Genomic DNA, 16,221 nt, shown 5'->3' on the forward strand with positions numbered 1-16,221 from the left:
CTTTGGTTTCCTTTGTATAACTTAATCATATGGTCTTTGTGGTTTGATTTTTCTCAGAGATAGATTTTTCACATTAAATTTAGGGTAAATTACTTGTGTTTATTTCTGCCATTTATTTGAAATGTAAAATTAGGAATCTTATGCTCTAAGGTTCAAACTCAACTTTCCCATGGTTTTACAATTGTATCTTTGTACTTGACAAATGCTTTGTCTAGGGATGTTCATCTGTATACATGTACCTATAAATACAATCCAAAACATATTTCGGAGCAGTTCAAACATTGACCCCTCTTCCCACAAACTACTGAACAGTAGGATGGCGAGTCCAAATTGTGTTGGTAACCCTTGTTATGGAGGAAATAATAGAACTGATTTTTGTTAACAAGTAGGCCTCATGTGCCAGAGTGCATGAACAGCTTCTGATACATATGAGTGAATTTTCCATACACAGAATCAGTTGAAGTAGGTGTTTAATATATTCTCAGCTTCTATAGCAAGCCCTATGATAATTAAAATTAGATGTTTACATCTTGTATTCCCCAAGTTAGTTCCAATGTATTTCTTTAAAAAGGGGAGGATAGGGCAAGTAAGGGACAGGAAAGCAATGACAGTCTAATAAGGTTATCAGAAAAGCTCACGGGGGAGACCACACTTCTCCATTAGTGAGGTTACTGGGCATCAAATTCCTTAATTGAGGAAACATGTAAAGAAGTTTCTGTTTAAAGGGTTCAGTAAGATTATGTCCATGTAAAATCATACAAATCTTAACTATTTTTTCCTCAAAGATAAAAGGCTGTATGTAATATACCTGCTACATAGTAAAAGCCCAACAGATGGTAGATGCTGTTAGTAATATGATATTTGTAATAATCATCATAATCGTTACTAATTATTTATTAGCAATAGCACAACTATATGGTTCCTCAGATTGATCCCTTTATTGTCATGCAAGATAAGATTTTTTTTCTTTAGTAATTAAGAAAAAGTAAAATTTATTTCTTGACATAAGCTCCCCAAATTTTCAATACAGTACTTTTTCTTTGTATTAAGTTCCCTATCTGTATACTGTACTTTTGTCTTTTAAAAGTATTTAATGAGTTCAATTTTGAAAACTTAAAATTGACTTCCCATAGTACATATTACTTTTCTAATTATTTCTAGGATTTGGTGCTCTTTCTGTTGAACCTGGGTCATATATACACATGATAGCTAGCACATTTGCTTTTCACAGTGGTTTATTATGACATGTATAAAGAAGATGTTCCCCACATCTTGCAGATGTAGAATGCTTTTACATAATATTTTTACTTCCTCTGATAACTTTCACATATGTCATGGGTAGGATGGTGGATGGTAAGATCCTTTATCTTCATTTAATATACTGGGTAACTATAAACCAGATTCCTTGACTTTCTCCAGGGACTTTACCTTAGATGTTTAATCCTGTGCTTTTGGATTTTTGTTGTTGTTGTTGGAGTATAGTTGATTATAATGTTGTGTTTAGTTTCAGGTGTACAGCAAAGTGATTTAGTTATACATATACAGATATCTATTCTTTTTCATATTCTTTTCCCATATAGGCTATTGCAGAGTATTGAGTAGAGTTCTGTGTGCTGTGCAGTAGGTCCTTGTTATTTATCTCTTTTATATATAGTAGTGTGTATATGTTAATCCCAACCTCCTAATTTATCCCCCCCCCCACCTTTCCCCTTTGGTAACCATAAGTTTGTTTTCTAAGTCTGTGAGTCTGTTTCTGTTTTGTAAATAAGTTCATTTGTATCAATTTTAGATTCCACAGCCTTTGGGTTTTTAATCCTGTGCCTTTTTGCCCAGAGCATTAAATGGTATAAACAAATTAGTGATTGGAGGTGGTTTGTCAGTTTATTGATGTTTTTTAAAAGTCCACTCTGTCAACTCAGAAAACTTTGTTGTTTTCTGTTATTCAGGTGGAAAATATCAGCCTGGCCTCTTTTGTTCTTACTATTCTTGACCTTTAGCTGACATTTACACTTCAATTCATTATCTTCTCTCAATAATTACCTTTAGGGACTTCCCTGGTGGTCCAGCAGTTAACACTTCACCTTCTAATGCAAGGGGTGTGGTTCATCCCTGGTTGAGGAGCTAAGATCCCACATGCTTCGGGCCAAAACATAAAACAGAAGCAATATTATAACAAATTCAATAAAGACTTTTAAAATGGTCCACATCGGGCTTCCCTGGTGGCGCCGTGGTTGAGAGTCCGCCTGCCGATGCAGGGGACGCGGGTTCGTGCCCCGGTCCGGGAAGATCCCACGTGCCGCGGAGCGGCTGGGCCCGTGAGCCGTGGCTGCTGAGCCTGCGCGTCCGGAGCCTGTGCTCCGCAAAGGGAGAGGCCACAACAGTGAGAGGCCCGCGTACCGCAAAAAAAAAAAAAAAATAAAAAAAATAAAATGGTCCACATCAAAAAAGTTATTTAAAAAATATATAATTACCATTATCTTGAAAAGTTGTGAGAATTAGTAAGGTCTTCAAAGTATATTGAGAGCCTTAGTTGAAAGGTATCAACTATTATCATTAACTTTGTTCATAATAATTACAAATAAAAAATGATCCTCTTTTTGAAATAAGTTAGATTTACTCTTAATTGAGTGATATTAATTGGTAGTTTTATGAAAACACACAGTACAACTCATAAAGATTATTCTGTTCTTTCTTAGCAATACGTAAATCTAATAGTTCATGATTTCAGTGCTTTTGTTTTTCTTTCCTTTATTTTCTTTCATAATAAACTTTAAACAGATCTAAACTCGTCCTAGCAGTACAAAGACAGCAAGGAAGATTACTGAAAATATTAGACCAAAAGAGACATTATGGGGAATTCCCTAGCAGTCCAGTGGTTAGGACTCCATGCTTCCATTGCAGGTGGCATGAGTTTGATCCCTGGTTGGGGAACTAAGATCCCGCATGCTTCATGGTGCAGCCAAAAAAAAAAAAAAGAGAGAGAGAGAGCCATTATGATAAGCAAAGAAACGTTAGAAAACAAAACCTTTAGATTATTCCTTAATAGTAAGTTGACTACATAGATTTAGATTTTTGCTTCTTTTGTTATTAATTGTAAAGGTCTCTAGTTTGGGATAGCAATTAAGACATGGGTAATGTTTTGAGGATCCTTCCAGATCCATATTCTGAAATAAATTTTAAATTTGTTTAAAGTTCATTTATTGTAAACAAAATACCAAAGTACTGAAATCATCAGTTATGTTTTTCTGTGCCCTCGAAGTTGATCTACAGGGCAGTATGTTAAAAAGCAGTCTGTGTTTATTGTAATGTTACACCTTAACCATTTATTATTGAACCTCAGTTTTTCTCTAAGCAAGGAGCTAGTAGCTCTGACAGTGTATTAATATCAGTTTCAAACTGAAATTATATTAGGGATGTTTCATATTCTGAACCCATTTATTGGCCTAATTCCTGTCCTATACTGTAGTGTCAAACAATGTAAATTATAAATTGGTGTCTTTAGCCCTAAGCCTTATAAATTCTAATTTAATTAGGATCTTTCTGAAGTAGTAAAAGTCTGCTAAAGGAGCTGCTAAATTTTTACTGTGACAATGAATGAAATTCTGTTAAAAGTGGAAAGAAAAATATAGAGATAAATTAGTGAAACCAAAAGTTGGTTCTTCAAAAAGGTCAACAAAATTGACAAGCCTTTAGCTAGATGAACCCAGAAAAAAAAGAGAACCAGGGGCTTTCCTGGTGGCGCAGTGGTTGCGAGTCCACCTGCCAATGCAGGGGACACAGGTTCATGCCCCGGTCCGGGAAGATCCCACATGCTGCAGAGTGGCTGGGCCCATGAGCCATGGCTGCTGAGCCTGCGCGTCCGGAGCCTGTGCCCCGCAACAGGAGAGCCCACAACAGTGAGAGGCCCACGTACCGCAAAAAAAAAAAAAAAATCTCCTGACAGAGAAGAGCCCTAGGTCTGAGGAATTCTACCAAGTATTTGAAGAAGAACTGACACCAATAGTTCCCAAACTTTTACCAGAAAGTTATAGAGCAGGGAATACTTTGTAACTTATTTTTCTATGTGTACAGCATTACCCTGATACCAAAGCCAGACAAAGACACTGCAAGAAAAAACTACAGACCACTATCACTTATAAACATTGATTCAAAAATCTTCAACAAAATACTAGCCAACTGAATTCAGCAGCACATTAAAAGTATTAAACACCATGGCCAAGTGGGTTCCAAGGATGATTCAGCATATGAAAATCAACCAGTGCAGTATACCATATTAACTGAGTGAAGGCGGGGGGCAGGGCTTGGGGGCAGGAAATTTGATCATCATAATTGAACGCAACAACCTATTAAGATTTTTTGGCTTTACACTCATAAAACTAGGAATAGAAGGAAACTACATCAACACGATAAAATCCATATATGAAAAACCCACATTGAGCTTTATGCTCAATGGTGAAACACTGAAAGCTTTTCCTCTAAGATTAAGAACAAGGTAAGGATGCCCGCTTTTACCATTTCTGTTTAACATGGTACTGGAAATTCTAACAAGAGCAATTATACAAGAAAAAGAAATAAAAGCCATCCAAATTGGAAAGGAAGAAGAAGTAAAATTACCTCTGAAAATGACATGATCATATATGTATAAAGCCCTAACACCTGAAACTAATACAACATTGTTAATCAACTACACTCCAATGTAAAAAAGTTTAAAAAAAACAAGACCCTAAAGATTCCACACATGTTCAAAAACAAAATTTTAAAAACCTGTTAGAACTAATAAATGAATTCAAGTAAAGTAGCAGGACACAAAGGCAGTGCACAAAAATCAGTTGCATTTCTATACACTAACATTGAACAATCTGAAAAGGAAATTACAAAAGCAATTTCATCTACAATAGCATTAAAAAATAAAATACTTAGAAATTAACTTAATCAAGGAGGTGAAAGTCTTGTACTATGAAAACTACAAAGCATTGCTGAAATTACAGATGACATAACTAAATTAAAACACATTTATGTTCATGGATTGGAAAACTTAATATTGTTAAAATGTCAATACTACCCAAAGTGATCTACAAATTCAATGTAATTCATCCTATCAAAACCCAAATGTCATTTTGCAGAACTAGAAAACCCTATCCTGAAATTTATATGGAACCTCAAGGACCCGGAATAGTCAAAACAGTCTTGAAAAAGAACAAAACTGGAAGAGTCACACTTCATGACTTCAAAACTCACTGCAAAGCTACAGTAATCAAAACAGTGTGGTGCTGGCATAAAGACAGACATATAGGCCAGTGGAATAGAATAGAGAGCCCAGGAATAAGTCCTGGCATATATGATCAAACGATTTTTGACAAGGGTGTCAAGTCCATGGAGAAAGGACAGTCTTTTCAAAAATGGTGCTGGGAAAACTAGGTAGCCACATGCAAAAGAATGAAGTTGGACTCTTACCTAAGACCATAAACAAAAATTAACACAAACTGGATCAAAGACCTAAGAGCGATAAAACCTTAAAACTCTTAGAAGAAAACATTGAGGGAAAGCTTTATGACTTTGGTTTTGGTGATTATTTCTTAGTTAGGACACCAAAGGGGCCAGCCAAGGGAGCTTTCTCAGTCCCAGCCCCACCTCCAAGACACCCCATTGCCCAGGGATGCCTGCTATAAACTGCACACCCAAGAGGGAAGGGGCCACAGAGCCAGAGATGCCAGACCCATTTAAATTCAACACCTTTAAGGAGGCAAAGGATGAAGACTAAAACCACTAAAGAAATTGAAGGAGGTTTGGGGTGAGACTACCAAGATTCTGCATCTCAGCAAGCTCCCAGGTGTTGCCCATTGACAGGTCTGTGGGCAGAACTTTGAACAACACTGAAAACAGCTGTTAAGCTGTGGAAGCTACTCTAATCAAATGATTAGTGCCCCTTGGCATCTTCCAGGATCACAGCCCCGGGGGATGTATACAACAGAAACATACATCCCAGAGCAGTGACGTGCTGATCTTGTCCTCGCAGACAGTGGGAAGAAAGTTACTGGAACAGTTCACTTTTTCCAGAGAGAGAATATGGTATTTCCAAGAAAAGAGTCAATGCTGAGGTCTGAGGCAAGACTGTTTATCATTGGGCTCAGCGTAGGTGGGTTTCCATTTGAAAACTCTGGACATCTGTGGAAGGTATCATTACCACCACCATCCTTCATGAACCTGAGGAAGAATACCCAGAGGAAAGATGCCCTCTGATAACATTTCTTGCAAAAAAGATCCGGAATTGGCAAGAGGAGCTCAAGGTTATGGCCAACCATTTCATGTTAGATTCATAGAACGCAGAGAGCCACAACTCAAAGTTGATCTGAGCAGACCTTCTGTTTTCCAGAGACCTACTCTAATGAATTGCCGACGTCACTTGGAGATCCAGTTGTACAGCCAGGACTCAACTCTAGTCTTCTTCCTTTGTGTACTTTTTCTAGAGCACCATGCTGCCTCAGTCGTGATCTTTCCCAATCTTGTTTGGGCCCAGCTACCCTAAAAGAAGCGTCGGTGTTTCAGTGCATTTTACAGTGAACTCAAACTTTATTGAGTCTTGTAGAAGTTACATTTGCTGAAGTGAGGACACTCTTAAGGGGCAACCCTGTTTAGAACTAGGACTTGCTTTTTAATTTGTGAGACTTGGCTGATGGGAGCTGGATAAGACAGCCAGGTTGATCTCAAGATGGATGGGTTTGAAAGGGTGAAGTAACGCGCACACACACACACACACACACACACACACACACACACACACACACACGAGCGCGTGTGTGCGCGCACACACACACACACACACACACAGATAAACCACCAGTTGGCTCAGGAAGATACTCAGTTTCTTTATCAGCCTGGTGAGGGGAGGCGGGACACACGAATCTTGCTTTATCTTCATTCATGCCACAAGAAGTTTTCCTTAACTGAAAGCTACCTTGGAGACTTATTCCAGTATGGCTAATTGAGATTTATTAAGCAGTATATTAGCTGTGAGATGTCATTTTGACAGAAATGTCAAAAAGCGCCGCATGGCTTGCGGGATCCTAGTTCCCCACCCAGGGTTCAAACCCACACCCCCTGCATTGGAAGCGCGGGGTCTTAACCACTGGACTGCCAGGGAAATCCCTGAAGACCATCTTGCAGTGTGCCTGGAGCCGCCCAACTCTCTTTGCTGAGAGGCTGTGCTATTCTGTGGAAGGTGCTGACACAGATGACTTCACCCTGGTCAGGATTGTGGTCCCTCAGAGTGAGATTGATCATGTACAAATAAAACAGATATTCAATCAGATATATCAGAAGACCCTGGGCTCAGTAATTCCAAGTGACATGAGTGGAGATTACCAAAGGCGGCTTCTGACCATTGTGGACCAGTAGGAGGGTTTTTTTTTTTTTTTTTAATGAAGCCATTCAAAGCTTATCCTCCAAAATAGTGACTGACCCACATACAACAATATCAACCATCACCTAAGCAAAAAAGCTTTTTACTAAAGACTATGTCAGGGTAATGTATTTGGTTTGCACCTGTGGTTATTGCCTTAACTCCAGTGTTACTATTTTCTCTGTATACAATCAGTGTAAAGCCATATCACGATAATGTAGTAATAATTTAGTATTTATAAAGCATAATTCTCATTGCTCTTACTCTAACTGGAATACCAAATTGAATAAAAATCACAATCTGTGGGCTTCCCTGGTGGCGCAGTGGTTGAGAGTTCGCCTGCCGATGCAGAGGACGCGGGTTCGTGCCCTGGTCCGGGAGGATCCCACGTGCCGCGGAGCGGCTGGGCCTGTGAATCATGGCCGCTGCGCCTGCACGGCTGGAGCCTGCGCTCTGCAACGCGAGAGGCCACGACAGTGAGAGGCCCACGTACAGCAAAAAAAAAAAAAAAAAATCACAATCTGTAAAAAAGGGAGGAGAAAACATAGGACAAAAGCTTTACAACATTGGGTTTGGCAGTGATTTTTTTGGATATGACACCAGAGGCACAGGTAAGAAAAGAAAAAATAGGAAAATTGGACTTAATGAGAATTTTAAAATTTTGTATAGCAAAAGACTATCAACAGAGTAAAAAAGCAACCCATAGATTAGGAGAAAATATTTGCAAACCATATATCTGATAAGAGATGAATAACCAGAATATATAGAAAACTACTAAAACACAACAAAACAAACAACTCGATTCAGAAACGGGCAAAGGACTTGAATAGACACTTTTCCAAAGAATATATACAAGTTGCCAATGAGTACATGAAAAGATACTTAACATCACTAATCACGATGGAAAAGCAAATCAAAACAACAATGAGATACTACCTCAAGGATGGCTACTATCAAAAAGCAGAACACAAGTATTAACAAGGATGTGGAGAAATTGGAACTCTTGTACACTGTTGGTGGGAATTTAAAATGGTACAGACACTATGAAAAACAGTATGGCATTCCTCAGAAAGTTAAAAATAGAATTACTATGTGATCCAGCAATTACACTTCTAGATATATACCAAAATAATTGAAAGCAAGATCTTGAAGAGATATTTGTACACCCATGTTCATAGCAGCATTAATCACAATAGTTAAAGCATGGAGTCAAGCCAAATGCATTCATCTTGAGATGAATAGATAAGCAAAATGTGGAATATACACACAATGGAATAATATTCAGCCTTAAAAAGGAAGGAAATTATGTAATATGCTACAACACGGATAATTTGCTACCAGCAAATTATATAATATGCTACGATGACCTTGAGGTCATTATGCTAAGTGAAATAAGCCAGTCACTAAAAGACAAATACTATATAATTCCATTTACATGAGATACCTAGAGTAATCAGAATCATAGAGACAGACAGTAGCATGGTAGTTGCCAGAGCTTGGAATGAGAGGAGATGGGGAGTTATGTTTAATGGGTACAGAGTTTCAGTTTTATGAGATGAATTACGACTATGGATTGTGCTGATTGTGACACAACATTATGAATGTATTTAATACTTCTGAACTACACACTTAAAAATGGTTAAGATGGGGCTTCCCTGGAGGCGCAGTGGTTGAGAGTCCGCCTGCCGATGCAGGGGACATGGGTTCATGCCCCGGTCCGGGAAGATCCCACATGCCGTGGAGCTGCGGGGCCCGTGAGCCATGACCGCAGAGCCTGCGCGTCCGGAGCCTGTGCTCTGCAACGGGAGAGCCCACAACAGTGAGAGGCCCGCGTACCGGGAAAAAAAAAAAAAAAAATTGAGAAGGAGACTTGGCTTGGGCTAGGCCAAAATGTAAATATATGTAACCTGCTTAATCCAGGGTCAAAAATTAAAGAAAAAAAAAATGGGGCTACAAAAGTGAAAGGCATGCTTTAAATAATTAAATTCATTTAAAAAATAATTTATTCTTATTTAATGCCAAACTTGTTTTCTCTGCTTTGTTGTTGTGTGTGCATGTGTATATGGTAGATTTTTTGGTATTTATTATGTAATTTCGGTTCTTTGCTATTTGACATGAAATAGTAAGTGATTTTTGTTGAATAATGCCACTTTGGCAGTTTATAGTTTACTTACGTAGCAGTGTATTAGTTTTCTGTTGCTGCATCACATATTACCACAAACTTAGAGGCTTAAAACAATGCCCAGTTATCAGCTCACAGTTATGTCAATTAGAAGTTAGGTTGAGCTCAGCTGAGTTCCATTCAGGGTTTCTCAAGGCTGAAATCCAAGGGGTTGGCCAGGCTGGGCCCTTATCTGAAGACTCTGGGGAAGAATTTGTCTTCACGCTCATTCCGACAACGGCATCTCAGTGTTTTGCAGCTGGAGGTCGGCCAAGGGCCACTCTGTGCCCCTGGAGGCTGCCTGTAGCCTCTTCATCTGTCCCCTCCATCTTCAAAGCCAGCTGTGCAGTGTCAGGTCCTTCTCACCCTTTGAATCTTATCTGCCGCCCCACTCCCAACAGAAGAATGCTCTCAGCTTTTAAAGGTCTCACTTGATTGGGTCAGACCCAGCTGAATTATCTGTATGTTAAGATCAACTGATTTGGGACTTTAATTACATCTGCAGAATCCCTTCACAACATTCTTTAGATTGGAGTTCGATTAAATTACCAGAGGAGGGGACTGTTAGGAGGCCATCTTTAGAATTCTCTCTCTCACAAGTAGTATTTGACTCACAACAAGATTTTTTATAGGTGTGTGATATAAAGTACACAGGACTAAGATTCTAAAGATCTTGGGTTCTGTTTGACTATTTCGTAACTCTGATACTGGACTGTAAGGCTCTTGAGACCAACAGTTGTGTCTTATTCATCTTTATAGGCCTAGTGCCTGGCACAGAGTCTGGCTTACAGCAGGAACTTAGAACATATTAAGTCACACTGAGATAATTTTACCCCTCTTTGATTTTTCTTTTTTTAATCTTCCTTCATCAAAGTCTTCTTATGAATTAAAACTGAGATGGTTAATGCATGTGTAAGTCATTGAAAATTCTAAACCATTACTGTAGGGACAATAGACAGCCTCCCCAAACCCCACCCCCACCTTTTTTTTTTTTAATCTACCCTTTCACTGAACCTTTTCAAGAACCTTGAGAATTAATACAAACAATATTAACTTTTATACCGGTAAAAGTCAACTGGAAAAAAAAAAAGTCAACTGAAATAACTTGACCAGGGTCACCTATTCGTAAGAAGCAAAGCCAGAAATTTAAATCCAGTCCTACATGTGAATGCATCTTTTACTTGTCAGTTAATCATCTCTCTTATTTTTAAGAAAACTTTTAAGAGAAAGTGCTGTGCCCTTGATACGTAGAATTATAGGGGATTAAAGCAGAGGACTGGAGTAAATCGTAAATTCTTTTCTGCTGCCTTAGAACTCATTTAGTCATGTGCATTTTGCTCGTATTCATCTATTGATTTTTCTCCGATTTTTTTTTTCCTGTAAACCCTTACTCTATGTAATGTAACTTCTTTTAATTCTATTTTTAGTTGCGAGTAACAAATCCACTTGAGTAAATTAAAGAAGTGAGTAAATAGAGAAGACAGAACCAACATGTTAAAAAGCTCTCTTAGGCAGTAATGCCATGTACATTTGTGCGTGCATCTGTACCATTTTCTTCTCTGTAAGAAACAGAAGATCATTTTTCTTTTTTTTTTCTATTTTCATTTTGTTGTTGTTACTGCTGATTTTTAATGTTGGATAATCCAGGGTCAAAAATCCCAAGAATATAGTGCTTCTTATCTCAAGAACTTTGGCCCCAAAATGGGAGACAACACCCTGGTACTGTAGATTCTCATTTCTTTTGGTCTACAAGGAAGGCTTTTTCGGATGTTAGAATGAAATGGTGGCTTTTTTTCATATGTGAAGCATACTGATCTAGGTATTAAGGACTTTGTTTTATGTTTGATACCAAACTGGCTCCCTGGCGTTGAGTATAAATGATAGATACCTGGACCTTGTACTGTTTGGGGTTGGTGTTAAACAAGTAGATTAGAAGGATGTGGAAGGAAAGAAAACCTATCTGGCTTCGGTTCACAGGGGCTTCAGCTGCTTTCCCAAGCCAAAGCCTGGTATCACAGACTAGAGCTACTCACCCCAGTGGGTTCCCCATTTGCGTGATTGATGATCTGGTGGTCAAGCTGAACATACCTATTAGAACTTTGCCCACTTTTCTTCATTTCTTCTTCATTGCCTTACCCTGGATTAGGCAAGTAGAATTCTGTGCTAGTAAACTGGGGGTGCACTATGAAGTACAGTGCTGAAAAGGCTCAGTAGAGAGGTGGTTGCACTCTGACAATGGGCATTTGAAACATTCTCCTTAGTAAGTTTGGAACTTCGCTGAGCACAGCCACTTAAAATTCCTCAGGACTTTTGTGGGTTTTTTTTTTTTCCCCTAACCTTGGCTAAAGTGTAATATGTTATAGAATACCAGAGAAGTATATTTTATTTTGCTACTGTCTAAGAAGTTACCTTATAAATTCAATTTAGCTCAATTAACACAGAAGTTGTGGCTATTTGCTCATTTAAAGAACATGCCAACCCACAGAAGGATTTTAGAGAATCTTCTGCAAGTGTGCTTTTGGGAGGAATCAATACTTCTTTACTTGAAACCAACTTTGATTTCCTCGTTTTCCATTCTTTGTGCAGTTAGTTTCTCTGTGGTTTAGGATTATGAACTAAGAAGCAATCTTTCTGTTTCGGTATGAAATTTAATACAAATCTTTCTTGTGTATTCAGCGGCCACCGCAGTCATTTGGACAGACAGGAAAAAGGTCTAAGGTATAGTAAATATTTTGTGCTGGCATGCCAAGGGCCTTCCTTCATGCTTGATGAATCTTTGTTTTCATAGAGCACTGCATTCAGTTTAGTTTTGTCATATTTTCTTTGGGGCAGAAAGCTTATTTTGTTTTATTTGGGGTTTTTGTCTTGCCTAGTCGCTTTTGTGCACTGCTTTTATATCTTTAATGGTTCTTCATCTGTAGAGAAATTGGCTTTCTCATCATTCTTTGGGTTTTGAGATTGGAGTTATTCCCATTCTTGCTATTGCTATTATTTTCAGAACTGCAGTTATTGTTTTCCCTCATAACAAAAGGTTTTAATGGTATTTAATGATATATTTAACTTGCACATTTCACCTACGTCTGTACATGGCAGAGACTATTATAAAGAAACTTAAGAAACTCTAGGAGGCTTTTGGATATGCCCTAGATTTATGGAATGTAGTGTTAATTTTAAATACTTTTCTTTAGTCAAGCTCAAAGTTAAAGCTAGTTCGGAGCCTTGCAGTGTGTGAAGAATCTCCACCACCCCCTACAGCAGAGATATCACAGGAGAACAAGGTAAAAAACCAAAAAACAATAAGCAAAAAAAAAAAAAAAAAGAAAGAAAGAAAAAAATTAATTATTTAAAGATATGGAAAAACCTGCTTCCTGGAGAAAATTTTTTCATAATGTTAAATAAAATTTGTATGTGCATGTACGTGTGTTATATATGTTTTTACTAAGTGAAACTACTAAGTCCAAGGCTTAGTGCAATGATTTCTCGCTGGAAAAACTTAGAGATCATATAATTAACTGAGAATATGGCTTTAAGGGAATTATAAGTTGTTATGGAAAAGTTATATTAAAGTAGTACTTCCAGTTAATGTGATTGTGATGAAATTTGCCCTTGAATTGGCCCAAATTTTATTTTGGCTTTTAGAAATTTGTCAAACACCTCTTGAGTGTGAAGAGGAGACTACCTAAGACTTCTGCTTACATATCATTTTACTTAACCTGAATGCATGGTGAAATCAGTTTTCATATTAGTGTGGCTCTAATAGTTGTCTAATATTTCTAATTCCTCATCTGTCTATGTTTGCAAAGTATAGAACTACCAAGGCTCAAGCAAATAGTTTGGTTTTTTGCTTTTTATATTCTTTTTAATGCTATGACTTTACTTTTCTGTTAATCTCAGTTATGGATTGATCTTTGTCTTATGCTACATTTGGACATTTACATATAATTATTTTTGGACCCTCTACCAGTGTTTATCAGTGTGATAACTTTGGCTGTTTGTGGCTTGTTCTACTTTTTAAGAGTTTGAATAACCTAAAATCCCTCTGTATTCCAACAATTAGTTTCCAAAGAATTGAGGCAATTTTGTGGTTAAGACACATGACTGAATGAAGGAAAAGAGAAAAAAAGCCATGACAGGTTGTATGTCTTTTTTTTTTTAATGCTAATTGTACATTTGTTAATTCAAGCAAAGACTGTTATGCTTTGCCTTGATTTAGAAGATGATGATGTGAAAAGCCTACTACAGATACTGAAGATAGTTGTCACATATTTAGAATGTGTTCTGTTTTTAAAAGCACTACAACTCTGTCTCTGAATTATAAGAAAAGGACTTTTTTTGATAGGTTATTTATTGTCAATGCACTTAATGTCAGTTTCTTTTGAAGTTTGTTCAAGTGTCAAGCAACATAGGGTTCAAAATTTACTTTTGATTTTTAAAAGTTCTTTCGTACATTCAGAGTAAAGAATGCGCCTGTTCAGGGTAGAGCAGTTGGCAATGTAATGTTTTTTGAAAATTAATTTCTTCGTTTTGTTGACCAAAATGTTATACCATCTTAGCCTCATGGAATAATTAGTCCAAGGAGATAGAGGAAATGAGAAGGGTCAGGCATTCATAAGACTGTTAGTCCAGAAAAGGTGCCTTTTTTGAGAAAAACTGTAACAAACATGATCTTTGGTTTTATTTGGTACATTTCACCTATCTGAAAAATTATTGTGGGAGGCAGAAGGGGGGAGAAGGTTCTTATAGTACTGCATAAATTTGTCTAGTGAAAATTTATGAGAAAAAATTAATATAAGGAGTATATGTTGTATTTTAATGTATATATTCAAAACAGCTGAGTTACAGCATTTGGATAATGAATAAGGTGGTTATGCCAGAGTTCAGTTATTCCACGTAATATAGTCTTTCTCAATTTCTCTTGCATACAGTTAACTTTTCCTTTTGGGATAATAACCTATTATTACCCTCTCTAAACAAAAGATATTCTTTTTAATAGAAAGTCTTTTTCCCAGTCTTGAGTTAACTAAATTGCACCTGAATGGGAATTGGAAAATAAAATAAGTTATTTCTTGTAAAATGTACCTAGTTATCTAATCCTTGATGGCAGAGATAGTTTCTGACTAATAATGCTTGCTTCAGAATGTGATTTTTGAGGAATTAATCTGGAATAAAACTCATTGTTTGAAAGGTTGAGAGGCAATTAAAAGAGAGATGTCATTTGTGTCTGATGAGAGCTAATGAGAGGGAAGTGACCTCAATAAATGATGTCAATTACAGAGTGAAGAGTAAAGGAATTACAGCTACCTATGGAGATATTGCTGGAGAGTTCGTGTATAAGGACTTAGGCATTTAAAATATGTCTTGTTTATTTGCTACTGAAAACAAGGGCTCAGTACCAACTGAAGACAAGCCTCAGTACATTATGCATACAGGATTTTTAAATACAGTTCGTCTTGATAAATAGTTTAATATCTGTAATTAAAATATGTGACTTTAGAAAGAGAATTTAGAAATGAAATCTGATAGTCATTATAAGTGCCTTTTAGTGAAGTTCTAAATGTGAAATCTTTTCTTCCAACCTGGGTTTTATAGATTATCCTTGAGTAACAGCAATAGAGAAGCTCTAAGTCAGGAGAACTTCTAAATATTCTACTTCTGAAGCATAGTTCTGGGATTCATTTTTAAATATCTATTTTACAGTTAAAAAAGAATGAGGAAAGTAGATTAGAAAATGAGTCATAATGAGAAAAATGACTGGTTGATGAATGTATGACGTTGATTAACGTATGAGGTTTGGTAAACAAGACAAAGGAGGACTTAAAGCAGGTGTTCATCATTTTAGTGGAAATTGCCAGTGCATAGCTTTTGTCCTATATCCTGAGCACAACTTTGAACTGGGATGGAATGGGAAGCAGAGTTGAAAAAAGATGAAAATAGCAGTCAGCAACCCTATAGGAAAAAATATGTATGTATTTAATCAGAAATTCTTCTGCCAAATACTATTTTGAAAAAAATTATGTGGGGAGAAAATGTGTAATAGAAATCCTGATGGCTGCAAGTTTAAGAATCCTGAAATTTATATCTTCTTCAATAGTGACTTATCGCGCCTACCGTCACCACCAGCCCTCACCTAGAAAAGCAAAGTAATTGATTAATATTTTTCATCTCTAAAGAACAACTGTATACAGTAATTTAGCCTGCAAATAGGCTGTACCTTTATCTTTAGTAGAAATGGTCTGGAAGTTAGTCTGCCTTTCTTTATAAGTTTGCCTGAATAAACAGAGCTATGTGATTTTTATCAATTTGAGCTATATGAATTAATTTCCAGTAATTCCTTTGGGTTCTGAAATTGCATGTAATGACATTGTTTCAAAAATAAAATGTAGACATAGTTCTCCTTTTCAGTCTTAGAGAATATGGTTACTTTACAAGTAAATATTACATATCACTAAGGAAAACAATTTTGTTTGAAATCTTTCTAAAACAACTTTGTGGTGATTGAAGGAGGAACAGTGATAGTAGGCTCAAATAGGAAATAACCAAAGTCGGGAATTTGGTTTTGGAAAGTTTTTATTTACAGTTTTATATGGCAAGAAAATGAAGAAATATGAATTTATAATGGACAAAGTATTTTTTGATAAGTGTTGACCTCTCATATGTCCCT

General features: G+C 37.0%; 1 protein-coding gene across 8 annotated transcripts in view; it reads left to right on the forward strand.

Annotated features, from left to right (window-relative positions):
• The window catches only part of R3HDM1 (R3H domain containing 1), a 121,939-nt gene that overhangs the window by 16,554 nt on the left and 89,164 nt on the right, over window positions 1–16,221 (forward strand). For 6 of the 8 annotated variants that reach the window (XM_059053657.2, XM_067025918.1, XM_059053658.2 and 3 more), the window contains exons 3-4: window positions 12,237–12,278; window positions 12,749–12,838. The exons of the other annotated variants lie outside the window; for them this stretch is intronic. In XM_059053657.2, coding sequence (XP_058909640.1) covers window positions 12,237–12,278; window positions 12,749–12,838 — 132 coding nt within the window. The remainder of the gene's footprint in view (window positions 1–12,236; window positions 12,279–12,748; window positions 12,839–16,221) is intronic. 8 annotated transcript variants of the gene reach the window in all.

The sequence above is a fragment of the Kogia breviceps genome, chromosome 2, assembly GCF_026419965.1.
Source record: "Kogia breviceps isolate mKogBre1 chromosome 2, mKogBre1 haplotype 1, whole genome shotgun sequence".
Taxonomy (NCBI): Eukaryota; Metazoa; Chordata; class Mammalia; order Artiodactyla; family Physeteridae; genus Kogia; species Kogia breviceps.